At 37.8% G+C, this 27,722-nt stretch overlaps 1 protein-coding gene across 1 annotated transcript in view; it reads right to left on the bottom strand.

Moving 5' to 3' along the window:
• LOC149931646 (nephrin-like) overlaps positions 1 to 27,722 on the bottom strand; it is a 158,087-nt gene that overhangs the window by 40,558 nt on the left and 89,807 nt on the right. The window contains exons 4-8 of the mRNA XM_090156541.1: positions 16,298 to 16,419; positions 8,880 to 8,937; positions 7,783 to 7,935; positions 4,589 to 4,756; positions 441 to 731 (exon numbers count right to left, since the gene is read on the bottom strand). Of these exons, the coding sequence (XP_090012667.1) occupies positions 441 to 731; positions 4,589 to 4,756; positions 7,783 to 7,935; positions 8,880 to 8,937; positions 16,298 to 16,419 (792 nt within the window). The remainder of the gene's footprint in view (positions 1 to 440; positions 732 to 4,588; positions 4,757 to 7,782; positions 7,936 to 8,879; positions 8,938 to 16,297; positions 16,420 to 27,722) is intronic.

The raw sequence follows: 27,722 nt of genomic DNA, 5'->3' as shown, positions 1-27,722 counted from the left end.
ATTAACAGAAATCGTTAAAACGTCTCTGCACCGTGATTGCGTTTACGATGATCGCTAAATAAACAGCTCGCTAAATCAGAATCGCAAAATAGCGATCTGGTTAAAATTAACGGGAATTGTAAAAAAATCTCTGAACAGGGCCCTTAGTTAACAAGTTCACTGGTGCGCTAATAGTCCTAATCCCTAGCAACCTGGATGGTAGTTACTCCAGGTGGTAGAATGCTAACATGGCGGATTCAGGAATCAAACCTATGTCATTCTATAACAAAATATACTAGTTTTGTAACATCTAGATGGCGCTACACGCGAATTTTGTCGTGATCGTACTGCCCTAGTTCAACGTTTTTAAAGACCTAAAAACGATCTGGATAACATATTTTTTTCTCTTTTACGAGACATGTGGTCGGGTTTGTAATTTTAAACGGTACATTTGAACTTACAGAGAACGTTCAGTTCAACCGACGTGTCCATAGGAAGGCTAGTGACGACGCTGGAAGCCACGCATTTGTAAACGGCTTCGTTGTCCGTGGGTTCGACGGTGAAGGTGAAAATATTAGTGGCTTCGCGTCCGCTGGTGGAATAAGTGACGTCAACCTCCACTTCGTTCTTGAACCACACAAGCCGAGCTGGAGGGTTGCCTCCCATCGAGATGCAAGCCAACGACAAAGTATCTCCGGACTGCACCACGTCACCTTCGTGGTATCCTTCTATAACTGGTTGACCCGGAGGATCTGAGACAGAAAAGTCAATTTATTATTATACTTTTGGTTCGATAAATTATTTATTTACGGGAAGGAAAGTCTAAATTCATTTAAACAGTTGGTTGAACAATAATACTGATCACTCGTTGACTTGGTAGCCACACACCTGGATGTAGTTTGTGTAATTTAAGCTCGAAACTAAGCGCTGAGTATCCTTGATCCAAAAGCTATTCAAATTAGCTTTGGCTTGCTTTAGAGTCTGAGTATAAAATAACGAATTTTTGACAGGTGAATTAACGAATCTAACCTCTTGCAGCTGACATTTGTGCTAATATAGACTATGAATTTCTACAGTTTAGAAGAAAATGATTCGTACAAAGAAGATTTTGCTATAGACAACGCTATGTAAAGTTTGTAGAAAAAATCTAGCGTATCATACTGGAGCGCATGTTATACTGTGCATAAAATGAGAATTGAAAATTATCAAACTGCCTTAACAATTTCTACCCAATCTACAATTTTAAACTTTTAAATACTTCGAAGCTTTTAAGAATTTTAAAAACTGGAATTAAAATCAAAATTTATAAGTGTTATCATAAGGTAATTACTATGTTTCGATTTAAACTGTTGATCGGCTAGTTTAAAGGAATTTACAACTTTTATTTTTTTAACTTTGATTTATTCTACCATAATATCCTACTTAAATTTAAGAACATAATTAAAAATTAACGAGTACGTTAAAAATAGATTCCTGGATCGTCAGCCTGATCAAAATTCAAGAGAGGGGAGCGAACGATAGGAATTGTTAATGTTCCGCAAATTAGGCAGGATAAGGGAGAAATGAGTTTGGAATTTTGGGGCAGCGTTGGTTACAATAAAGGACAGCAAATTTTCGTCGCTTAAATCGCCTTTTTCTGGTGGCCAGCTAAATGGGGCGCGCCGACCTATCAAATACTTCGATAACAGCTTCCCTTTCTCACCCCAAATGCGTTTAATTTCTAACAGACCCATTAAGTGTTTCCTTTCTTTTCACTCCGAAAGAGGGAGCTAAATGCACCATAAAGTTACAAACAGAAGAGAAGCGAGTGGCTGTCCGCAAGAAGGCGTTCAGGGGCAAGAAAAAAGGACCCGGAAGGAAACTGATATCCCCATCTTTTACCCACCTTGGCTTCCCCCCTCCCCAACGGTGCGGCTCACCAGCAAAAATTAATCATTACGCTAAGAAAATTAAGGATGAAGAAAAGTTAATTATTCAAAACTCAATAAAAGAACGTATTTGGTTACTGTGATGAGAAAAGCTGCTTTTGAAAGTTCATTAGGGTAATCTTAATAGCGTAGATTAACTTAAAAAATTAAGCGAAAACTTTAAACTTTCCCAAAAAAACGGTGGGACCCGATTTCATCCATGAACGAAATATAATCGATTTTGGGTGCTTATTTAAAAAAATGTAGGGTCCTTAGAAGCGCATTAAACCTTCGAGGTAACGACGCTACGGGGTAAGCGATAGGATATTAATTTTACGACCAATCAATCCAATTGATTCTGTTTTTTCAAAACTAAACTCGAGAGTAATTTGTTTCAACTTTTAAAATACTAACTTTGCCGGCTCCTTTCTTTTGAGCGATTTTTTTCCTTTAGAAGCACGGGGTCAGCTAATAAGAGAGGGTACCGCTAGGTGACTCTGTTAGGATGGGGAGGGGAGGCGCGCTGGGAAAATCCGATAATGACTGTTAAAACCAATATAGAATACGCTATCTTTCGCGATCCGATGGTGAAAGGCCACTCGCTTCTCTGTCTCACGTTTTCCCTCCGAAGGGAAGCTAGACACCCGGAGTTTCTTCATTCAATATGAGCCACGGACGTTCGCGGCACCCTAAAAATGTTGCGGACGAGACGGGTAGAAGCGATTTAAGCCTTGCCACGGTTCGATACCTAGGCTTAGCAGCGTTGAAAATGCCGGCCGAGGATTTTTGCCTAGAGAAGCGAAAACGTCATTTTTTCCGAGAGACGAAAACCTTCTGGCTTAAAAAAAATCGGCAACGAACGGGTGCTATGCGGGCAAGCTGCGCATCTCTCTCATAAATTTCTACGCGATCAAACTTTCGGGGCTAGTAATATAGTATCGGGGAGCTATCAGTAACGTCATTGAACGCCATCTACATTCTAGCGGGGGGGGGGGGAGGCGTAGGCGCGCGAGGGGGTGTCGACATTAACCTTTTCCTATTTCGTATCCTCGTTACCCTCCCAGCCCTCACCAGCGCTTTGGACCAAAAAGAAAGAGGTCGGAAATTGAAAAGTTAGCCCGGCGATCCGGGACTAAAAATAAACTCCGTATTCTCCTTCGAAGCGCAGGTACGCGGTTTCCCGCTAAAACATTTTTCTATAATAGTTGGCTGACTTTCAGTGATTTTTTTATCCTTTAAAACCAACCCCCTCACCGCACCCCCGCGCTTAACTAAAGAGTTAATAACGGATTGATTTTTAGGGGGTTCCGAGGTCTCGATCGGTGGATTTAAGTGGAGCGGAAAGAACCCCGGTGTTTGGGAAAGGTGGGGTACCCCTACGACCGGTAATCAATTAGTTTATTCAACTTTCCCCTCGCTTTACTTCTTATACAGGCCTTAACGTTAACCCCGCCATTATAAATCAAGTGACATAAATAGAGCCCTCCCGGTAATCATCCTAAGTATCTAAGGGCACTGGATTTTTCATATACTTTGAAACAACGACGCCTTTTACGGGGTCCTCCGAACTCGCTCAACCATTCCGTGCTGAACCTTTCTATATTCGAAAAAATACTCTCAAGATCTATACAGACTTTATTAGTATTCTGAAAAAAATCGATTCGAGTTCTATACAAACATTTTAGATGTTCTTAAAAATCGATTCGAGATCTATACAGACATTTTAGATGTTCTTAAAAATCGATTCGAGATCTATACAAACATTTTAGATGTTCTTAAAAATCGATTCGAGATCTATACAGACATTTTAGATGTTCTTAAAAATCGATTCGAGATCTATACAGACAATTAAGATGTTCTTAAAAATCGATTCGAGATCTATACAGACATTTTAGATGTTCTTAAAAATCGATTCGAGATGTAAAGATACTTTGTTGATATTCTAATGAATGATTTCAACATCAATGGTATCTTAGTAGATATTCTTAAGAATACTATCGAGATCCATAGTGACTTTGTAGATATTCTAAAGGATTATATCGAGATCAAAAGATACTATGTTTATGTTCAATAGAATCTGTTTGAGCTGAAATGAAGTATTATAGGTAATCTAAAGAATCATATTTGAGATGTATTGAGGTTCAGGATGGTATAGCCTTTATGGTACAATATGGATATTTAAAACTTATTTGACGGAAGCATTTGTATAAATATTTACTTTTGATAATACTTATAAACAAAATAAACACCGTGTTTGTCTCGCGATTCCAGAAATAAAAATGAGGCCCACAGCCTTTGTAAATGTAACATTTTAGCCGTTCTATTTTTAAAGGGGAGGGGAGTCAATCCGGTACGATTACTAACTCTGTATCTATGTAGGTTGAGAATATCTTCTTGGAATCATGAAAACCGAGGCAATAGTTACGATAACACATTATCGGTTAACGTTTATTCGTTCTTGGTATAAGTTACTCTTCTCTAAAGGTATTCTCGGAAATGATCCAGTGCTATTGTTATTTCTTTCCAAAAACCATTTAGAAAATAGCTTTCTAATAATCAAAAATTTCTTAAAACATTTATCTACGAAATATTAGATTCCGCGAGGCCTTTTGATAAGGCGTCAGATATGGAAAATTGCAGACGCAAAAAGAGAACATGCAGCAACCGTTGGAAGACCGGATGGTGTATCTGGTTTTACTTACAAAGTACGTTGATGGAAACGCTGGTCTTGATGGGTTTCTGCAGAGCGGCGTGAGACGATTCGCAGGCGTAGATGGCGCCGTTGTCGTCCAGCTTGGGATACAGAGTGATGGAACTGACCGCCGTGCGGTGATATTTACCAGAGTGTTTCACCTCCGTTATGTACAAATCTGGAAGAAAGGAATAAAGCGAGATTCCGTTACACAGCGAAACAAAATACAATATAACGAAACAGGAAGTAATAATCGTAGATCAGGCGCGGTTCTTTATTGTGTTTGCGTAAAAGAGCCCCTTCTTTATGGCTATCTATAACTTAACTTATCCCGTGTTTGTTCCTATCTAAGCCTTAATATATCACCAACTTGCTGCTGGCCTGGCTTCATTTTGAAAGAAAACATACAAGACTATCTTGAAGTAAGTCTAGTATTTACCGAGATTCACGATTGGTTTTTAGTTTCACGTCGAAATATATTTCAAGTGGACTATTGCTCTTATGTGTTTTGGTCGTTCTGAATTTACAGCTTCCAATAGGATTGCTTTATGGACTATTCATACAATTCACTAATTTTGGCAAAACTTTGTTGGCCAACGAAAGTTGCAAACCGATTTGCTTTTACAAAGTAATGGACGCCCAAACGGTTTTTCAGTTAAGTTTAAAGATAAATTGAATTTCCATATTTGCGGCAACGGGTCAATCAACTTGACATTACTGACACCATCTTTTATCAAAGCGGGCGGTTATTGACGCTTCTCAACCCAAAGTTCGCAATTTCCGAATGTTATAGCATCGGTTAACTCAATGTTGAAATCGCATAATGTTTTCCATATTTAAATAATGCTTTAGAAAACCTAATATTTACATTGCTCAAACGGCTACCAAATTTCAATTTATAACTTGGGTTTATCCTGTATTCTAATTTAAAGTGCTCCAAATTGTAAAATGTTTCAACTTTGCATAGTGGTTAACACAATTTTCACTTCGCCAAAGAATTTTAGTTTTAAGCAATTCATTGATATGTTTCTCACTCGATGTGAAAGTAATATTATTACTGAGCGGTCTTGTTACAGAAACACACAAAAGGCAAACGGAATAGGACATCTGTAGTATTATTGAACGGGAAAATTGTAATAAAAAACGCTCGTGTTGTCTACCGGAAAAAATTCTTTCTAAGCGAAGATTTGCTTTCGAGTCAAAACTTCAGATGCTCTGAGAGTGGAAATGTCAAATAGAAAATTCGCCGACCCAGAAGGTTAAAAAAATCCAAATAAATATACACATTTCTACACTTTGAAATGGTAGTTTTATATTTATTTTTAACTTATTTAATCCAGAACTGACACTATAGATATGGATGATTTTTTTTTAAATATTATTTTGAATTATTTATTTCAGGTTGAATTTCAGGCGAAATATAATAATAATAAAAATGTACAAAAATTTCACACACTATTAAATTATAAACCTTTTAGCTTTAAGGTTTCTGAGCGAAAAATCTAAAAGATCGGCTAAATTGAAAAACGACCAATAGCGATGGAAGAACGTCTTATTTAACTTTATTATTTCAACCTTCGAAAGTTTTGGAAATAGACCAAATTTAATAACGTTTCATTTGAACTCTTCCCCGAAATTCAATCGAGTTTTATGAAATGGAAAACGCAATGCCGGCAAAAAAAATTCCGACGAAAAAGAGCGCTGCACATTTCAATTTACTTCTAATAAAAGAAAATGAAACCGCTCCGGGGAAAAGCGAAAATGAAAAATAGAAAAAAAAGTTAACGTTATTATTCCAATATGTCTGCGGAACCATTGGCGAAAGAACGATTTCATATTTGTTGTAAATGCAGTATAGGAAATGATGTAAGCCCGAACAGTACGCCACTAAAAAATGCTTCGATACAAATCACTGATTCCCTCAAATACAATGAAGGGTAAATCTTTTAGGAAAATAAACAGATTACGTAAAAAGAAACTCTAAGATATTTATTTTTATCTTGCGTAAGTACCACCAGAGAAAATGAACCATTTCACTATTTATGGTGGCTCTATTTACGGCAGTTTCTCAAACGTTGATGGTATTTAAAATGTGAAAAAACCTATAAATGGAAATATAATACGGAGTAATTTTATTATCCGACACTAGATGGCGGAACAGTCTGTGCGCTTAGTCCAATATTAGGAACTAACATCGGAAATAAATTGCAACATGTTTGGTGTCTTTAAGCTGTTTTGAAGAAAGTATTTATTTATATTTATTTATATTGACCATTCTCAGACTATTTTTAGCGTATCTCCCAATTCCCCTCGGGTTGTGAGAGTATGTCCCTTCCCTCCTTCCGCCTCCTCAGGGTCTGACAGCATGCACATTCCCTTCCTTGTCCCCCTCACGGTCAGACAGTATGCTCCTACCCTCCCCTTCCTCCTTAGGGTATGACAGCATGCTAGTTCCCTTCTTCCGCCTCATCCTCAACGACTGAAAGTTAGGGCCGAAACTACAATTTCTGGGCATCAAGTCAAAATGAAGTAAAAGCCCCCTTCCTTCCCCATGTGGGACCCTTTACGGCTGGCCCCCAAGCATCACTTGAGCTGGTGGTGCCAAGTTATGCACAGCTGGCAGAATGCTCCTCCCCTTCCTACTCCTCAGTGTGAGACAGTATGGTCATCTCCTTCCTCTTCCTCAGGTTCTGATAGTATGGTCATCTCCTTCCTCTTCCTCAGGTTCTGACAGTATGGTCATCTCCTTCCTCTTCCTCAGGTTCTGACAGTATGGTCATCTTTTCCTCTTCCTCCGTTTCTGACAGTATGCTCCTTCCCTTCTTCCTTCTCAGAATCTGACAGTATGTTCCTTCCCTTCCTCCTCCTTGGAATCTGACAGTATACTCGTCCCTTTCCTACTCCTCAGGTTCTGACAACATACTTTTCCCATTTCCTACACCTCAGGTTCTGACAGTATGATCTTCCCCATTCTCCTACCCCATCTCGTGTCGGCGTAAATCTATTCCATGGTGCCCACGAATAGTCTCAACATCTTCCTTCTACATAGGTAAAAATAAATAGAGAAGTAACAGGAAAGCGGTTGATAGGGGAAAACTAGATCATTGTTCCCATCACGGATAATATCAATTTATTCATTATCCCCAAGTATATATAAATACATTATCGCGTTCTGGCATAAGTAAAACAAAGCGTAGAACTCACTGCTATCTAGTTCGGCTCCGTTGCGAAACCACTTAAGATGGGCCGCTGGTTTGCTGTCGTGGGCGCTGCAGGTCAATGCCACTCTTTCGGCCTCTTTCACTTCGACCACTCGCCCCTCTCCCAAATGCCGGATTTCAGTTTCTCTTGGAGGCACTAGGAAAGACGAACAAAATTTAACACACTCTAGGTATTTTTTTACAAAGAACGTTGTTGAAATAACAATTTGCTTTAAATTAAAGAAATGCAGTAAAATATAAATTGGGATTCTTTAGAAAGTAATAATTTACGAAATGTACGTACACATGGGAGATTATGGCTTATCGCAAATATTATTTGAAATCACCCAATACGATTTGGAGCCTGAATGTGCTATTATATCAGAAGTAAATAATTTATCTTTCGCAGAGACGTTTACATATCCTGTTAAAGTTATTCGCTCGAGTGCGTTTTGGATAGATCAGATTTCAGATTATCTGCATTTACGCTCGAATGCAAACCAAAACATTTAGGACGAAACTAATCTGAATTCGATGTAAACCACCGGACAGTGGATGCATAAGTATATAAAATTGTACCATAAGTGTGACGCTTCCTATTCTTCTCATGCAAATGTTTTACTAAGAGCTATTAACAAGACAGACTGCATTACGGGCTTCGGCACGGCTTGCTAATGCCTCACACGCAGCCTTTGACAGCGCCTCACTAGGGGAAGATTTTCTTCTTGTGATGACGTCACTCCGTTACTAACTCTCAGTATAAGATTCCAAAAAGTGACAAACTTATGAAACAATATTATAGACTTATGCTTACAGTTATCTACTTTGTGCATCTCGCGATTAAATTCCTTTTCAAACTTAACATTTTAATCATGTTTTATTATTAATTTGCTTGCGTAAGATTAAAAATAGTTCGTGTATAAGTTAGATCAGTTCAGATCGGTTACTCGGGATAATGTATAAGATAAAGTTTGAAATCAGATTGCTGGGTGAGGCGAATATAAGATATTACCCAAATCTGACCAACTGATTTTATTCAGGTATTAGACTGACCGTTTAAAGTAATATTTGTTCTACTTATTAGAGAAAAATCAATCTTACCTAAAACTGTAACTTGAGCTTTCGTTCTAATAGGAATGTTACCGGGCGCAGGTCCAACCTAAAAATGAAAAAGATTTCTGTATAAGGATCAACAATTCTAAATATTTTTAAACATTAAAAGGAATGAAATTCTTAAATTAAAAAAGGTTATGTATATCTTTTACAAGAGAAGTATTAATCTACCGATCATGGTAACGTTATACATAGTTTGCACCTTAGGGAGGGGCCTATGGTCTCCATGGAAACCGGGAGGGGAGCTACTAAATTGGTAATAATTTTGTTGGTAATCTCATCGAATTATATTTATGCTTTAAAATTTCAAATTAATAAAGTTATGGGCTCTAAGAGATTTTCAACCCGGGTTATTTAATAAAAAAAATGAAGACAGTAATATCTACGAAAATAAGTTTGTCAAAACCTTGTAGGGGTAAACGGTAATAGTTAGTGTAGGGAGCTGTTGGCTCGCGTGGCATTATGGGCTGGCCACCACCTTCTTACGCGTTGTATCCCGGCCACCTGTTTAAAGGCAATAGTTTAGTGTCAGTGCTACATCACGCAACGTCACCCATGCTTTTTCCTATAGAGAAAATAACGCGCCTAAAATGGTGGCCATGGCCAAAGCTACGAGGTGATACTACTCTATATAAGTAGCAAGCTGACTTGGGCCTAAGTTGGTGCTTTGGGTATTAGCCTAGCTGATTATTATCAAATAAGGCCTTTGTGGTGATCTTTTTTATAAAAACCTTCGGTATCGAATTAAATGACAATATTCAGTATCCCTTTCAAATTAAACTAGGCCTACTCAAACAATTTTTAACAAAGCAGGTAACCATGTTTAACGTGAAACTAAATTCTTAATCATTTAAAATCCGTAAATAGACGATTGAAAATTTAAACCTGAAAAATGGAGGCATTGAACAGTTCATTCTTGCTTATATTTCATATATCTATACTTGTCACTGCATCATTGATGACGTAGGTATACAAACTATGAAATCGCTCGAAACTCGTTCCTACGCAAGCTCACGTTCATTTTTCAAAACACGTTTGGGAACAAAAAATAGTGCCGGACGAAGAGTGACATATTTTGAATTTCTATTACTTCTTCATCAATAGGTATCTCTTTTACTAGACTAGTCCATAACGAAAAGGGACAAAAAGCTAATGGCTAAACAAATTTTAAGAAATTAAAAAACTTACAAATAACTCGTACCAATAGGTCTTCGAGTACACATTAAGACGCAAATCTCGGACCAAATAGATCTTCGAGTAAAAAACTAAATAAAACTTAATTAAATAGGCAGAAATTCCAACGAAAGATCGGTTTTGTCCTATTTGGATCTCATTAGTACCGCGTGGGAAATCTGACTCGCGACTATTACACCGAAAATAGAAACTAAGCCTAAACATTAAAATTTTCAAAAAACGTGTTGCGTAGCAACGGAAAGCCGAATAGAGGGATATTGGATTAATTAACACAAAGGGATATTCCGGTTTAGGAAAAACCTGGAAAGTTATGCTAATGGCGCTCTAGCGGTGAGAAAAGGCAAAGCTATATCTGCGCAAGCGCAAAAAACGGGGCACAAATGTATTCAGAAAGTAGGGACACCTGGCGTTTATTCTTCGAATTAGCTTAAGTGTCCAATTTGAAAGTAAACCAATTAACGGGTAGCGTAATTTACGTAGAAAAAAGTGTGCCCCGTTTTTCGCGCATGCGCACACGTTGTCACGCCTATCTTTCCCGATAGAGCGCCATAAGCACAAGATTTTCCCCAGCAAAAGGAATTCAACGATACCGGAATATCCGTATGCCAGTATGCGTTAATTAATCCAAGGGTGGAGAATAATATAAACGAAATGTTTAGTTAATAGATCTTAAAACAAATTTATTTGAAAAACTTCAACGCTTCATTGAATAAATTGGTGCAAATGAAGATGAATATTGCTAAGCCCTCGTGATGATTTTATTTTATGATCAAATTAAATAATTCGAGATTCACGAGTTTTTAATTTAAAAACCCCTCCTTTTGACGGTTTTTATTTTCAAACGATTAATTTCATTAAGCGTCTATAAGAAGGACCATTTCATTTTAACAGCCTAGATGGAGAGATACTTTTCAAACTCCCGTTCTTATAAAATAAATGTAAATAAATACAAAATCTCCTGACGCGACTTTTGAAAATTGCAAAGCATTTCAACCACAACAACATTAGCTTGGACTTTAGCGTTACGCAGATTCAGAATACGAAAAAAGGGTAGTTATGGTGGAAAAAGAAAGTTGGAGGAATGAAAATAAAAATACTATTTGGGTCATCCTGGGCAATTTTCAAGAGAATGACCATTACAGCGGGCGTTGCTTCTCCCGTTTCTTTTCCCTTAATAATTTCCGCATCGGGCGCCCGACCAAATCGATCCGAATTAGGCCTCGGTCTGGCACTGGATGGAGAGAGAGAGAGAGAGAGAGAGAGAGAGAGAGAGAGAGAGAGAGAGAGAGAGAGAGAGAGAGGATATAGGATCGTCCTTTCTCTTTCAAAGCAGCCAGCTGGAACGCCGCGACAAATTCTCAGAACCATTAGTCCCGTAGAGAAAGATCGGAAGAAAAGAATCAAATAAAAATTGCGGGCTGCCGTGAAGAGGGACCCGGACGGGGTCCAAAGCCCCGGTTCAAGCGACTATAGACAGCCGAGATAAATGAAAAAAGAAATGCCCAACGAAAATGATCCTTCGCGATGAAAGTTGCATCCTCGAAAAAAACAGACTGTTACGCTATTTTGAAACTTCTGAACGGTTCTCTATTCAAACTTCTCAACTCGGAACTGCGTGTTTATGTACGTTACCGAATCGCGTAGAACTTATAAAGCGAAGCGTCGCTTAGGACACGCGCCTTGGGATATTTTTTTCATTACGACAATGAACTTTTCTGTAGTGCAAAACTCGCATTTTCTCGACTATTTGTTTTTGTAGGAAGTGAAACAAAAGAAAACGAAAACGAAAAAATAACAGAGGGAAGAAGACCATTTCGAGTTTTTGTAGTCGAACACTGGATTTCTGCGGTACGCTTCCAGGCTGAAGAAGCGTTGCATTGTTGCTCCACTGCTTTTACGCACTAAATTATTTTAATTATTTTCACTATGCTTTTGAGTTTTGAATTGATTTATCGCAATGATTCTATAATTTTAATGAACTTATCACACATTTTTCTATGATTTCCATTTATTTTCAAGGTGTTTCTGGATTTCATAGTGATTTAAAAAAAAAATTAATATTTTACCATATTTTATTTTCTTTAATCAATTTTTAAATTTATAAATAACAATTTCGTTTTTTTTCCATTGATTTAACGCAATTTTGTTTATTTCAGTTATTAATCCCAATTTCTTTCGCTGATTTTCTGTGGATTTATAGCAGTTTTCACAATTGTTTGGGATATAAATTCCAAATATTTTCCAAATATAAATATTTAACTGACAAATGGAGAAAACCGATCTTTAATCAGCTCTAAATAATCCCAAATCATCGTAAGGTTAATTGATAGTCGATACACCTTTCGACAAGAAAGCAGCTCTATTTGAGCTTACCCAAATTGCGCCACCCGTTAAATTGGACACCATTTGAAAAGTTTCGAAATTCTCCGTTAGAAATTCTTTTTATTTCTGTCCAAAGCGGGCGGAGCAGAAACTGGGGTTTCCAATGCCTCCCAAGAGTGTCCCTCGCTTGAAGAGTGTCGGATAGATGAAAAGGGATAAAAGGAGCTAAAAATATATATATAAGCTCGCTAGGAAGGAATATAGCTTTCCCTTTCCCGCTATCATAATCCGGGAGTTATTCGAGCTTTAAATAAAAAACACGAGGAAAAAGGTTCGAAGGATGGAAAGAGTGATTTTTTTTTAGAGTGAATCGATTGGACAAGTGGAAAATGGGTTAGGACGCGCGTTTCTTTTAAGGTCAAACTGGGCTTTTTTTTCTCCCCGAATTTCTTCCGATTGATCTTAGATTCGACGCGATCGGGAGGGTGACCATTTTTTGACCCCTCTAAATCTCTTTTATACCTATATAAGCTATCCCCCTTTAGCCCGGAATTCGATTTTCGACCAATGTTTTTCCCTTATTATTTCAACAGTCGGAAGAGAATAAAAAAAGTGAATTTACATATTTCCTTACACGGAGTATTGGCTTCTAGGTGGCGGAAGTGGAAAGACACTTACTTTCTTCCTACTACACAAACCCATTTTTCCCGATCTCGGGTATTGGGCCATTCTGTTTCATATATATGACACAGAATGGTTCAATCCCTGATATATATATATATATGTATATATATATATATATATATATATATATATATATATATATATATATATATATATATATATATATATATATATATATATATATATATATACAAATAAACATACATTTTATATAAAAATGTAAATATATATTTTAGTGAAGCGTAGAAGGAATTCGGAATAGGGTTAACCAGTTTTGATATTACGAATAATACGGCGAAGAAAAAATAAAGTTTAATAGACTTTCCAAGGCTTATATTCGCTATATATAACACCACGACTTATAACTAAAGTAGGGGAAAGAAAGAGTGGAGTCGACCGATATTCTTGACTTCATAAATAGGGCAGCAAAGACTTTTTTCATCATAAATTTCGGATTTTATCCTTTGATCGTGGAGAAAAAGTTTGAACCACATTACTCAATATTTTGAGTAACCTACTTGTCATGTTAAATTTAATAACTTATGTAAAAATATTTGGGAAATATTATTATAACCGATATTTTTATACATCTCAGCAATAGGTCCTTAATTTTACCGCAAACTTCAAGTCCATTCTCTTAATAAACGGTCTATATATTAGTTATTGAATTGCACAGAAAATAAAGAATTGTGTGTTATGTTTTTATAGCCATTTAGAAAAATGCTTAGGTGTTTTCTTCAGAAATAGTTATAGACCTCTTTTCATTCAAAGAAAAGAAGTATTATGCATGTTTCCTCTTGTTTAGCTGAAACACTGCAAAAATGGCGTTTTCTGATATTTGGTAGTGCAATTTGTTGACGCATTTATTAAGATGTGTTTTCGGAAGGTGAAAGTTTCATAAGGAGGCGAATTTTGGTTAACTCTATAATAGGTGTTTCTATGAAATACGGGAGGTCACTTAGCCGTAGCTCTTGAAGGTAGAGAGCACGCGCTGCAGTCAGACCCTTTGGAATCTGAAACCCGCTTGAAATATCTAAAATAACTCGCTCTCGTGACGCAGATAAAAACATTTAAAACTTCTAATTTTTATTGTTTTATTTTAAAGAAACACTTATTGTTTGGTTTTGAAATCTCCACCGATGGTGTAATCCCAGGAAATACCAAAAAGAAAATTAAATCAAGGAATTGTATTCTATTTATTTCTACTAAGGGATAATGACTCGGTTGATACGATTAATTAGCATATCTCGTAATCCATCTCGTGCTCAAAAATAAGCTCTTTCCCCAAAATAAAAACAAACAAGTACGATATCTCATTGGTATCCTCCTAAATCCATATCGTCTCACCAAAATTTGGAAAAATCGTTTTCTTAAACGCCTTCGAAATGTTGTAAACATAGATGGCGCCTGGTGGTCGAAATGTTAAATTAGACTTAAATACGAAAATTCCTAATTCCTGTTCGGAACAAAATAGTGTTAAACCAACCTAGTGGTTCATTTGTCTTAATTATCAAGCCATATTGCTTAATAAGTAAAAAGCTCTGCGGGAAAATTTAAAAAATAAACGCTTTTTTAACTCCAAAAAAAACACCGTCAAATGGGGTAAATTAAATTTTCTTTAAAGGTGTTTATTGACACGGGTTTTGGGTGCTTCAGTTCGCCGTTTTGGGTATTTCACTATTCCTTCTGATTTACAAGATCACTCACTTTAGGTTGCTACACTACTCTCTTTTAAAGTAGCTACTTTACTCCCTTTAGGCTTCTATTTAACCACCTTTAATCTGCTACTTTACGCGCTTAGGAGTGTTAGGGTAGTACACCACTCACTTTTGAATATTTCATATAAATATACACAGGTGGTCTATTTACGATGTTGTATAGCCACCCTTTATACTCTTTTTACTGTCCTAAATCTGGAACCTAAAAAACCCTTAAGTGCTTAAAGTGAAACCATTTTGTCTTAGAGTGTAAGGTTTTTGTATTTTATATAAACCTTTTGCACACCATTTGAACACAATTATTTTTTCAGTGTATGACTTAAACTTATCCTGCTATTTAAGACACTGAACATCATCCATGGCCATAGAACCTTAAGAATTTTCTATCAATGGAATTTTTACGTTTTGGTATTCAGAGCTACTTATACTTTTAACGCGCTCTATTTACTATAGACTTTCTCCATAGGGAATCCAAAGTAATGGCGCTTAGGTTTCGGTATATTTAGAAACTGGAATATGTAGACAATTCACGATGCTAAATATTTACCATCGATGGTGGGCGAAATGGGATGGTAAAGTGGACTTTGCTCTATGGCGATATTTAATTTGCCCGCGGCATCCAGCTAACCAATACGGAAAACCCCGTTATCAGACCATCAGTTCAAATGGGCGCCGCGAACGTCAACCAGCCTTAAATGAATCTGAACAAAATCGTCTACGTAAGGCGCGGGGAACAGTGTGGCTCCCTCTGGCCCACGCTGTTGGAAACAGATTTAAACATCGTTAATAGAAGAAGGCGTCGAGCTAGGTGCCCCGAAAGAGCCGACCAGCCCGAGAAGTTTAATAATAGGCCATGGATGGAACTAAAGTAAACATCGCGGCTATTAATAATGTTTATTCCCGAAGAATAAACCATTTGTCATTAGGCACACGCGACGACCTTCCGTGTACCGGTCGTATCGCTCATTAGCGACGTTTGCGCTCGTAATATCGCGCCATCTACAACTCTAAACTAGAGGTACACTGTATACCTAGCGGATCGCGGACGTCTCGAAACAAAGTGTATAAACTGCAGTCTTCGAGAACGGAAAATGCCTCCGATCGATAGCGCTAAAAGTTCAAGAAAGCGACTCACTTCGCGTTTATTTTTGCCTTTCTCTTTCTCTCTTTTATTTGAAGCTTAAATGGCTGTCAGAACTGCCTCTATTAGTTCTGCCCTCTCGAATTCATTCCGTCGTCTGCTAATGAAGGGAAAACACGCGATTGGCGACGGAGGCAGGGTTACGTCTTAAGCCGAGTCAAAGAAATATCGGCCCCTACGAAGTCACAATGCCAACTGCCAAGTTCCCAAATGGAGGAAATGACATTGAAACGACAATGCGAAGGTCTCCAGACAAATTATCGTTTTCGGTTTTCAAAGGATCACGAGCTTTTTGACGTGAGATAAACCTATTATAAAGTGTTAAAGATTTGAGGTCGAATTCCTACCTGACATTGAAACTCTCCTTCGTCTTCCAGTTGAACGTCTCGGATTTTAAGATTGTAAATACTCCTCTTGTCGTCGAAGACCATCGTGTAGCGAGGAAAACCAGGAATTAACGGATCGAAACCTGAAAATCATTTTTTTAAATTATCATATAAGTAATAATCATGATAATAATAATCAGCTAGGCTAATGCCTAAGGCACCACCTTAGCCCAAGTCATCTTGCCTTCAAATGCATTCAAACAGGTAGCCACGCGAGCCAGCAGCTCCCTACAACTAACTACTACCTTATTATTATATTTACATATATTTAATTATATTTACTTATTATTATAAGTTTATAATATTTTTCTAATGACAGAAGAAATCATATACGACTTTGTCGAGGCAGGTTTCAATGGACGTGAATTACATAACTACGCAACATTAACCACGTGAAATACAGCAATGTGTTTATTTAAATCAAGAGAAAATCATTATATTACAACGATCCACTGGCAAAATTTCAGCGGCATGAGAGGGGAGAGGGAAAAACACCTCAATCGCGAAGTTACTTTTAGGGAACCAATGAAATACGGGGCTGCTTTGGTTTTTCAGTGGGAAGGATTTTACAGCTAATGAGGCCGGAGAGAGGGAAAATTAGGAAATTATAAAAATTAGAGCGAGCCGGTGAAGGTACATTTTTCAAGCGTAAAACAGTAGAAATAACTCAATTACTAATTATTAAGACCCTTTTTTCTGATTTCACTAATATTTTTTAATTCTAAGAAAATGTGTGGAACAAAGGTTCGCGTATAGAAGGCGTTAGCTGAGCGAACTCCGTAAATTTACTTCTCCCTGAACACCGGTGTAGCGCGTGTGGGATACTTCTACAGGCGCTAGTAGAGCTTAAATCTATTTCGCTCAAAAAAACGGTGTCCCTTTGAAAAAGATCAAAATAAATTTTATGATTTATATTTACAACTTAAATATAAAGTTAACTCCATCAGATAATTTAATAGTTTCCGTGACTACCATTCCGCCGTAAAGAGAAGAAGAAAAAGGTAATATCTTTCGTAGTCTACCCACAGTTCCATTATACCTTAAGAAGCGGTAATAAGGGCCAGTTTTCGGGGCGCAGTGAGTTTGAAGTGGGGTCTTCCCTCTCCACCAATTTTTTTATTTGATATAGAAAGCGCTTTTCTCCCTAACCTTCGCGGAACCAATATCCTTATCACGGCAGTATACAACGCTCTTAAATAAGAGCTTTTAAGAAGCGTATATATATGGTTGGGTGCCGCAGCCTCGCTCTTCCGATAAGCCTTTCTTAGAATAGTTCCTTCTCCTTCTCAAATATAAGCTAAGAGCCAAAACAAATTTCGCAAAGAAGAAAAAAGCGTTCTATAGCGTCATCTCTTTCTTCCAAGAAAATAAAGAATAAAGAAGCGAGCCTTTCTTGTCTACCGATTTAGGACCGTGTTTCTAATAATGAAAAGGGGGGACAGCGAGAAGGGGGACTTGAAATTTGGGAAGGACCGAAGTCGTTTTAATCCTCCCAGGAAACACTCGAAATTTCGCCCTAAAAATCGGGGAAGGTGGAACCTATTGCCATTTACTTCCTCTCCCGCCCAGATGCCCTCCCTCTTCCATCTCCATCGATCTCTATACAGGCTCATCTTAATAGTCTTATAGGAACATCTCATGCTACTCTGCCGTCGACTATTCTCGGCGATCTGGTCGCTCTTAAAACGCGAATTTTCTGATGGAGAAAACCGATATATTGGGCTGAGCGTATAAATACAATGGGTTTCGCTCAAATATTACAATCAAGGATATTTCTGTTTTTTTTACGGTTTCTTGGGCTGAAACTCTAAAATAATATTTTAAACATGTAAATTAGAAATGTATATAACCCTGATCACAGCACACCCAAATGAAATGAAAATAAATGAAAAGATATTTTTAAATTTAGATTTAAGTGGTCCTTTGTGATCTTCTTGTTAAAAAGGCTCTTACGTTTTAGCTAGCAGCAACAAACACAAGGAGAGCGCAGCTAGCCTTTAAACACGCTAACGAAGGGTTGTGTACGAATTTCATTGGACGAGCGTCACGAGCCTTTACGATGAACGTTTTACGGGTGGGGGGGGGGAGAAAATTTCCGAATTTTCCCCTTCCGACGGCAGCAGGCGCTAAAGCGTCTAGCCAATGTAAAACGTACACAAGAAAATCCACGACTTTTGACGGGTTGCGTTCTCCTTGTGTGGGGTGTTGTGTTTTATGCTCCTAGGTTTTAGTATCTAATTTTTACAAATCTGCGAGAGCACGCTACACTCGCGAGGAATATAGGTTTTTTAACGCGTGCTGTGTCTTGTGACGTAAGAGCAACATTTTAACAAGTAGGGCAAGATCACTTTTTATTTTATGAAATCAACTATTCAGTTTTATTAAATAATGGGAAATAAATTAACAATTTTACATTGACACTTCAAAAGGTGATAAGACAAAAATGTAATTTAAAAATTGTTGAGAAGCCGTGAATACTTACCCAAATTAAATAAATTTTATAAATTCAGATTTAGATTTAAAATCTATCATTGAAATTAAATTTTAAAATAACATTGGAATTGAAAAAGTTTGGCACAAAGGGAATTCTAAAGAAGGCGTAAAATTGAAATATGACTTTTCCTGAGTGATCGAATTTTTAAATATAACATATATTTGTAAGTAGAGCTTCCTGTATAATATAAAATCAATGCAGGAGTTAACTCGGTAGTTGTATAACGACTCCTTTAAGCAAAATCCAAGTAACTACTACCAGGAATATTTGAAAATAATATTATAAATATTGGAGATACGTGCTTCATCAAAAATGTCTATTTTCGAGAACAGATGCGATAAATGTGTTTTACGAGAATTGCTCGTTAAATTAAAATAACTCTAAAAAGCCAAAACCACCTTATTCACAATACGTTGTTTTTGCTTTGAGACGACGATAAGGTAAGGGAGTTCCGGGTTCGAATCTTCCAAAGTGAGGTGGATCTTTGACTGGCCAGAAGCGCACACGAGAGGCAAAGAATGCGGGGAGAAGGGTAGGAAAAGAATCAAAGGATCGGAGTCGCATTACCAAACAAAGAAGTAAAGAAAGAAGGTGCCCGCCCGGAAAAACCCTTTCAAGAAGAAGAGCGGCTCGGCTCAGTATCGTACCACTTTGCAGAGATATATTTATCCGCCCGTCCCTCGATCCGTATACGTATAAGGCACTCTCCGCGAAAAGGACTCGGAGAAGTTCGGCCACTAATCTCGACGGATTCGGCCCAAGAATTCTAGGGTTTGGTAGACAACCTATAATCTTATCAGACACGTATACCTCGAGCGCGTCTGGCTTTTTAACAATCCGCATTGTCCGATATTCGTCGAGAGCGCTCGGTTCGCGGTAGCCGTCCTCCGTATCGAAATCGCCAACGACGCCGAGCTAACTTTTGGTCCAAGGTCCTCGAGCGACTCGATGCGCCGGCACTCTTCGGCTCTTCCCCCATCGGAAAGCCATCAAGCGTGCGCGAATAGAACTTAATGCAAAACCGAAACTGGTTCGTTCGTCCGCGGAAGTGACTCGTGGCACTTTGGAGGACTGCTTTTGGGAAATAATGGAGGGACGCCTTAATACCCTGTTTGGCAATTCAGGCTCGTTGAAAGAAAGTTTAAGAGCCGTCGCGCCAGGCTATTTCTCTCTACTCCTTGGCTCTCTTTCTCCGCCGTCTTCCTTTTTATATCCGTGGCCATCGGAGCAACGAGGACCACAAAGCCAGTCAGTGCCGCCCGCGGAGCTTTAGGAGAGGATAGTACGGCGCCGCAAAATTTGGCCGAAAGAAGAACAGTGCGCCAAAGTGAGCGAAAGATTGGCAAAGAGGGCGCCCCCGTAGGGCCGCTACACGCGATTCTTTTCCCCCAAAAGTTGGGACCGTTCCCGGAGATCGTACATAACGTACGCGGTCGAAGGTAGGTGGGGCCGAAAAAGGAGAATAGTTATAGAGACCTCCGGGACAACGGGATCCCGCGCATCGATTGCAACTTCTTCTCGAATAACAAGTTGATGGAACCCGAGAAGAAGGAAGAAAGTTATTGCTGGGTCTTTTTTATGACTTCCGAGAAGTCTTTGCCTCGGGATAACCCGGCCGGTGAGGAGGACGGGTGGCGGCAATCGCCCTGGCATTTGCAAATACAATAAAGCTTTCTTTTCTATACGAAGAAATTCCAAGCTATGGTCGCTCGGGGATGGTGAACGGAAATGAACTTATAAAGAGGACCCGCTATATAAGATGCAAATGCTGCATTTTTTTTACAAATTATTTCTATTCGACATTATTCATTACCATACGTAACGTAAGAATCATAAGTACTGCGTAAGAGTAAATCATTAACCACAACTTTTCTTCAGAGTCAATGATGTTAAAAGTTATCGATATAATGACCGAGGGCGAGGGGCAGGTCAATTCCTTGATTAACGACGCACCCCTCGAAAGAAAAAATCCGATTAATTCGTGATTACTTTGATTTAATTTAATCACGATTATGTTGATTAAATCACGTTTAATCAATAATTATAATGTTTGAATCTGATTAAATCATGATTAAATGATTAAATCACGATTATATGATTAAATCACGATTAAATGATTAAATCTTATGACATTGATTAAATCCTGATTGAAACGTTTAAATCGTGATTAGAATGATTAAATTGCGATAAGAAATTAGAACGATAATCAGAATGATTATACTGGTGATTGAAATTATATTGATTAAATCATGATTAAAATGATTAAATCCTGATGAAAAAGATTATAGTAATTAAATATCGTTTAAATCGTGATTAGAGTTATTTAATCGTGATTATATTTTTTAATCTTGAGTATCCTGATTTAATCACGATTGCCCTGATGATTAAGACGCACCCAAAATGGAAGTGACCTGCCCCTCGATAGTGATTTTGCTTTACCTCAGTTAATTGTATACCCGCCATTTACTTGTTTAAAATTTGGCACTAGAGTGTAGCTATATTTAAAAACAATTTTAAATTGGTAAAACATTTATGAGTTTTTAAAAATACAATAAAAAAAAGGTTTATTTAAAAACTATAAGGTTATTTTCTGGTCTCATATTTAACATCTTAACAGGTTTATAAAGAATGTTATTCTACACCTCAAATAGCATTTTCCTTTCAGGGTGTTTTTTTTGCTGTTTAGGTTGCTTTGTTCTCCATTTCGGTTCCTTAATTACACCGTTGGTGGTATAAAACTACCTGCTTTATGGTACAAAACTACCTGCTTTATGGTACAAAACCACCTGCTTTATGGTACAAAACTACCTGCTTTAGGGTACTAAAGAACTCCTTTCAGGGTGTTACACTACTCCCTTCAGGGTTCTACATTACTCCCTTAAGGGTTATTCAATACCCGATAAGTGTGAAACTACTCCCTTTAGGGTGTTAAAATACTACCTTCAGTGTTCTACAATACTCCCTTAAGGGTTCTTCAATACTCGATAAGTGTGAAACTACTCTCTTTAGGGTGTTAAAGTACTACCTTCAGGGTTCTACAATACTCCCTTAAGGGTTCTACACTTCTTCCTTAAGAGTTCTACAATACTAATAAGCATGAAACTACTCCCTTTAGGGTGTTAAAATACTACCTTCAGGGTTCTACACTTCTTCCTTAAGAGTTCTACAATACTCGATAAGTGTGAAACTACTCCCTTTAAAGTGTTTAACTATTTTTTTAAGGGTACTAAACTTTTGCCTTTAGGGAGCTACACACTGCCGGGTGTTAAACTACTCTTTAAAGGGTACTAAACTACTGCTTTAAGGGAGCTAAACCCTGCCAGGTGTTAAATCACTCTATTTACGGTGTAATATAATACTGTTTAAACACCTTTTCAAGTTTTAATTTTGGGATAAAATCCTTGAGAGTGTTTACCGGTATATATACCCTAAGGAGTGATTTTTTTTATATCCCCTTAATATAGAATTAAAAAACCCTATTTTTTAAGTGTGTACGGGTTTACCTTGCAAGTTAATACCCAGTCTCACCTTTTGTAAGAAACTCTCACCATTGCAATAATTGTTGAAATTAAAGCCTATTTTAACGATTAATATGATCATAAATAGAAAAATAACTCGTTTATTATCAATTTTATTTGCGAATTTTAGTCTAGATTATAGTAATGAGCTCAAACATAGCAGAAATTAAAATATAACGTGTACACTCTTAAAATAAGTGTTTTAAAGGTATATTAAGGGTCTAAAATATAATTAAAAAACCATTGATATATCCACCCTTCAGGGGTTTTTCTCTCAAAATTAAAAAATTTAGAAGTTGTATAAACGGTGTTATATTACACCGTAAATAAAGTGATTTAAGGCAGTAGTTTAGTACACTAAAGGGAAAACACCTAAAAGCAAAAATAATAATAATCGGCTAGGCACCACCTTAGGCACCAGTCATCTAGCGAATTTTAATGCCTTAAACAGGTGGTCAGGTTACAATGCGTAGGAAGATGGTGCAAGCCCTTCCTGGCACGCAAGCCAACAGCTCCTTACACTTGAAGGTGGGGTGGCGGTGTGGTTAGCACTTTCGCCTCGCATCAAGAGGAGCCAAGTTAGATTCGAGGTTGTGGCACTGGATGAAAACTTATTCTTCGTAGACTTTTCAAATTATCTCCTCTCTGGCAGGAATCCATAGCTCTACTTGTAATGCTTATCCTGCCGTATCGCGTATGGTAAGATAACTCTGACGGCTTTGGCCCCGCCTACGAGAGAAAAAAATCCCCTCTGCGCGCGCTCCCCTCTCGCGTTGTTGTTTTTTAAGTTAACATAGTGACGTAAAAATAACCGTCAGGTACATCGAGACGAAAATCGGCGGCGATAAGCACTCGAAGTAGAGGTATGGATTCCTGCCACTGGTTAGAGAGGTTTTCTCGCGAGTTCTTCGGTTTCCATTCTGTTAAGTTGCTTAATATGATACAAGGAAAACCCTTAAAGGTTTGAAAATAAACCTTTTTTTAAGAGTGTTTTCTGTCTTCGAGAGTAATAGGAAATTAGGCTTCGCTCTTATATAACATATAACTTCTTGCTTCTGCAAACGGATTTATTCGTATGTTCTCAGTGCGTTAAATAGGATCCTGATTCACGGACATTAAGGAATATAGTAACGGAGCCTGTGGAGGGGTAAAAGATTCATCCCTTCAAGATACTTTAGGCTGACCTACCAATAGAAAGCGCAACAAACAAGGGTCTTAAGGCTAGGCGCCCACTGGCTCTCCGTTTCGTATCCGTCCTGTCTTTTACAAGGCATTTTTTCCGTTACGAAGCAAAGTCTCGTGAAAGGTAAGGCGAAGACGTTACGAAGAGCAGTGAGCGCTTGCACTACTTTCGGGTAGCTCAGTTCAATCTAGAACTACATCGCGTGCCGAAGGTGTAAGAGGCACGAACGCGTGTTAGTTTGGCTTTATTTCAGCTGGAAGCGATAAATCGGATCCATAAAATGAAATGAACATGAACAACATTCCCAGGCGAGCCCGAGAAGAGCCGATCGCCGAGATGGAGGCCATCCTTTTCCCTCCATCCTCCGGAGGCCCAATTATTCCCTTCTCTCTCTTTCGCGCCGTGGAAGAACCACGACGACCAAGAAGAAGCGGCAGAAATTCAAGAAGGCTAAAGCGGCGTAAAGCCACGGAACGATCTCTCATATACACCTCCAATTTACCAGTTACCCGGTGACAATACACCCTGGCCAATACGAAACCCACTCCCGGCGCGACCCCGCAGAAAACCATCAAAGGAAGCCGCCAAAAGACGGAAAAAAATTAGATCTCCGATCATAAGAAAAAAACCTTTCTTTTTTCTTCCTTTCTTTGAACGAGACTTTCCGGAACTATTCCGACCTCCGCCGAAACTGGAAAGAGACTAGAACCCCCAAACTCGTCAAAACGCCTTCTCGCGAAGACCCGAGAGAAAGTTGGGTTACCCTAAAAAAATATCGTCTCGGATAGCCGGCTTTAGCGATTGGGGCTTAGGACTGTGTCACGTCAAACGGCTTCGCGACCTTTTTTCTTTGCCAGTGTGCTATAGTTTGGATTCAACCTTTTTCGTGGCCTTAAGGACTGTCCTTTCCCTTTACTATTCCTTAACCAAACCGAATTTAGCTTTAGCGCCGATTTTTTTTTCGACGTGACATACACGAAGAAACCCGAATTTTTACCGTATAGTAGTACCAAAGTCTTCTAGGTCTGAAATTGGTCGGCGAATACTATAGTCGATTCGAATGCGGTTTTTAAAGGGAGTACAACCCCTCTTGATTAGTAGGGTGCGCTTAGACTATATCGAGTAGCTTCCACAAGCCTTCCTAGCTAGGGGCGGCGTGGAGTTAGTTTAGTTAGGGTGTATAAACGTTTACGGATTCTGTGGTAAAACCCGATCAAACTAACTCTTTGCCGCCCGTCGCAAGGAAGGCTTGTGGAAGCTACTCGATATAGTCTAAGCGCACCCTACCTAACAAGTGAGGTTATACTCCCTTTAAACGTTTTCGTGGTTATTTTGTTCCTCTTTTCGACGAACCAAATCAAATTTCACCTTATTTGTAAAGTAAAGACGGAATCCTAAGCTTCCATAGAAATCCACCTCTTTATCGAATTTTAGTTTTCAGTCGGCAATTTTATCCGAGCAAATCCCTTCGAAGTCGTAAAAAGGGTTTCTCTCCCCAAACCCGAATTAAATTCGCAACGCGCGTGGCTGAATCGAGTAATTGAAGGATTTCGTCTCGAATCAGATTCCGTGTATGAGGATTTTATACCTTTTCCTTTCAGTCATACTTTCTTCATCCCAGACCAACGATAGGTTGTTTTTAACCATTTTTTATCTTATTTTATTCTTAAGTCCATCTTTCCTTTTAGGTTGAGGATTATCTTTAATATTATTTCGATAATATCGGGTGTTGTCTCGCCTCCTTGATCAGCTTGTGATAAAAGACGGGGGCTGTGGGCTCGCGTGGCATGATTGGATTGTCATTAGCCTCCTACGCATTGTAACTCGGCCCACTGATTAAAAGCAATAAAAGTCACACGTTGGCTTGGGCATAAGATGGTGCCTAACTGATTATTTCTTTATATAAACACACGGGTGTATGTACGTTTTTGGGGAAATACAGTAATTGCGTAATAGCAAAGATGACAAACGAGACATATGGACTTCTTTTTGCGTCGAATATTCGTATCCCCTTCTCGGCTTTAAAAGTCGCATGATGACTTAGGCCTATTGGGTATTAGACAAGATGATTATTATTTTTATTATTATTAGCTCCGAATGTTCGTTATCGCTTTCTGTGTATTGTATATTCATTTTCGGTTCTCATCGCGTCGAATATTCATTTAACTTTCTGTGTATTTTATATTCATTTCACGTCCTTTGCGTCAAATATTCGTTTCCCGTTTTCGTCACGTCGAATATTTGTTCCTTTCTGTACGTCACATATATTTTTTTTCTTTTCCTTGTGCCGAATATTCAATCCTTCATTTCTCTGGGTAGTATATTCATTCCCCTTTACTGTGTGTCAAAGATTCATTCCCCTTTTCTCTATGTCGAATATTCATTCCCCCTTTTCTGTGAGTCAAATATTCATTCCCCTTTTCTCTATGTCGAATATTCAATCCCCATTTTTTTCTGTGTTGAATATTCAATCCCCCTTTTCTCTGCGTCAAATATTCATTCCCCTTTTCTGTGAGTCGAATATTCATTCCCCCTTTTCTCTGTGAGTCCATTATTCATTCCCATTTTCTGTGAGTCGAATATTCATTCCCCCTTTTCTATTTTATATTCATTCATTTCTCTTTCTGTGTATTTTATATTCATTTTCCTTTCTGTATATTGTTTATTCATTTATTTATCTCTCTTTTTTATACATTTATTTCCCTTTCTGTGTGTCGAATATTCATTTCCTCTTTCTGTGAATTTTATATTAATTTCCTTTTCTGTGTATTTTTATTCATTTCCTTTTCTGTGTATTTTATAATTATTTCCTTTTCTGTGCTTCGATTGTTCGTCTCCCCTTTTCGTCGCGTAGAATATTAATTCCCTTTCTGCGCTTAGAATATTCTTTCCCTTTCTGTTAGTAGAATAATCTTTTCCTTTCTATGTATCGAATATTCATTTCCCCTTTTCTATGTGTCGAATGTTCGTTCCCCCTTTTCTATGTCTAATATTCATTTCCTTTCTGCACGTCGAAAATTTCTTCCCCTTTTTGGGTGTCGAATATTATTTCCTCTTTCTGTGTATTTAATATTGATTTCCCCTTCTCGTCGTGCCAAATATTCATTCCCTACTTTGTGTGTGTTGGATATTCATTTCCCCCTTGTGTTTGTCCTCCTTTCTCTTGTGTTGTGGGGAAGCATAGGTGGATTCCAGGGTATACGCATCACCTTAAATATCTGATTTTATTACATTTTCGCTGAATATAGAAATAAATGCGCCTACTTAGTAATAAAAGTTTTTTTAAAGTTAAATATATGAACTATACATGACATTTAATAGAAAAATAAAATCGAAGGCAGCACTGCTGACTATAATTTCTTTAAAAAAATAAGAGTTGGTAAACTCTAGGCATTTAGAAGTTTCTTGGCATGGTTTGTTTAAAATGTGGTAAATATTATTCTACTATAAAATAAAACCGGCTCCATCGTAGAGATCGGCGTATGAATAAGAAATTATCCAATTATTTATTTTTATTCATAACCGACAATTATCCAAAAAATTTAAGAAAAAAACATTATTTTTCCATGTTAAATCGTTGTTTATTCGTATAAAATGTTCATTAATAAACAGTTAACCAAATTTTGCCGGTTAATTTATTTGTTCCGCCTATCTCTACTCCATCGTAGTTTGAACCTAATGTTTTAAATGGAAAACCCGGCTCTGGCACTAGTCCCACAGTAAACTGAACCCTTTATACGTTGGAATTGCTATTTATTTATAAGCCAAATATTTTCCCCAAAAAACTACAGTGTTGGGTAACACTAAATGTGTAATCAGTTAGGAAATCAATTAACTACAGTTGAAGCGCAATGGGTGGGTTCACCGAATACGCAGAGTGAACAGAATGATATTTTTGAAATCATTGAAAATTTTGAAAATCAAGCCAATCTTTTTAATAAATAAAGCGCTTTTCTATTGAAAATACTATCATTATAATTAAAATAATAAAATTCTTCCGTTGTACCTTGATGTTTCTATAAAATAATGCTCAGTGAAATCAAATGTTATTTTTCCGTTCAAAATATTTCTCTATTCTCAAAAGACGCTTTAAAAAAACGCTTCGACGAGGGAAAAATTAACGGCTAACAAGCAAACATTATACAACATGTTCGTACGCTAATCCCCAGCCGCTTAGTACGCGAAAACAAG

The sequence above is a fragment of the Leiobunum rupestre genome, chromosome 8 (genome assembly GCF_980474605.1).
Source record: "Leiobunum rupestre chromosome 8, qqLeiRupe1.1.hap1, whole genome shotgun sequence".
Taxonomy (NCBI): domain Eukaryota; kingdom Metazoa; phylum Arthropoda; class Arachnida; order Opiliones; family Sclerosomatidae; genus Leiobunum; species Leiobunum rupestre.
This window is presented reverse-complemented; position numbering and strand designations above follow the sequence as displayed.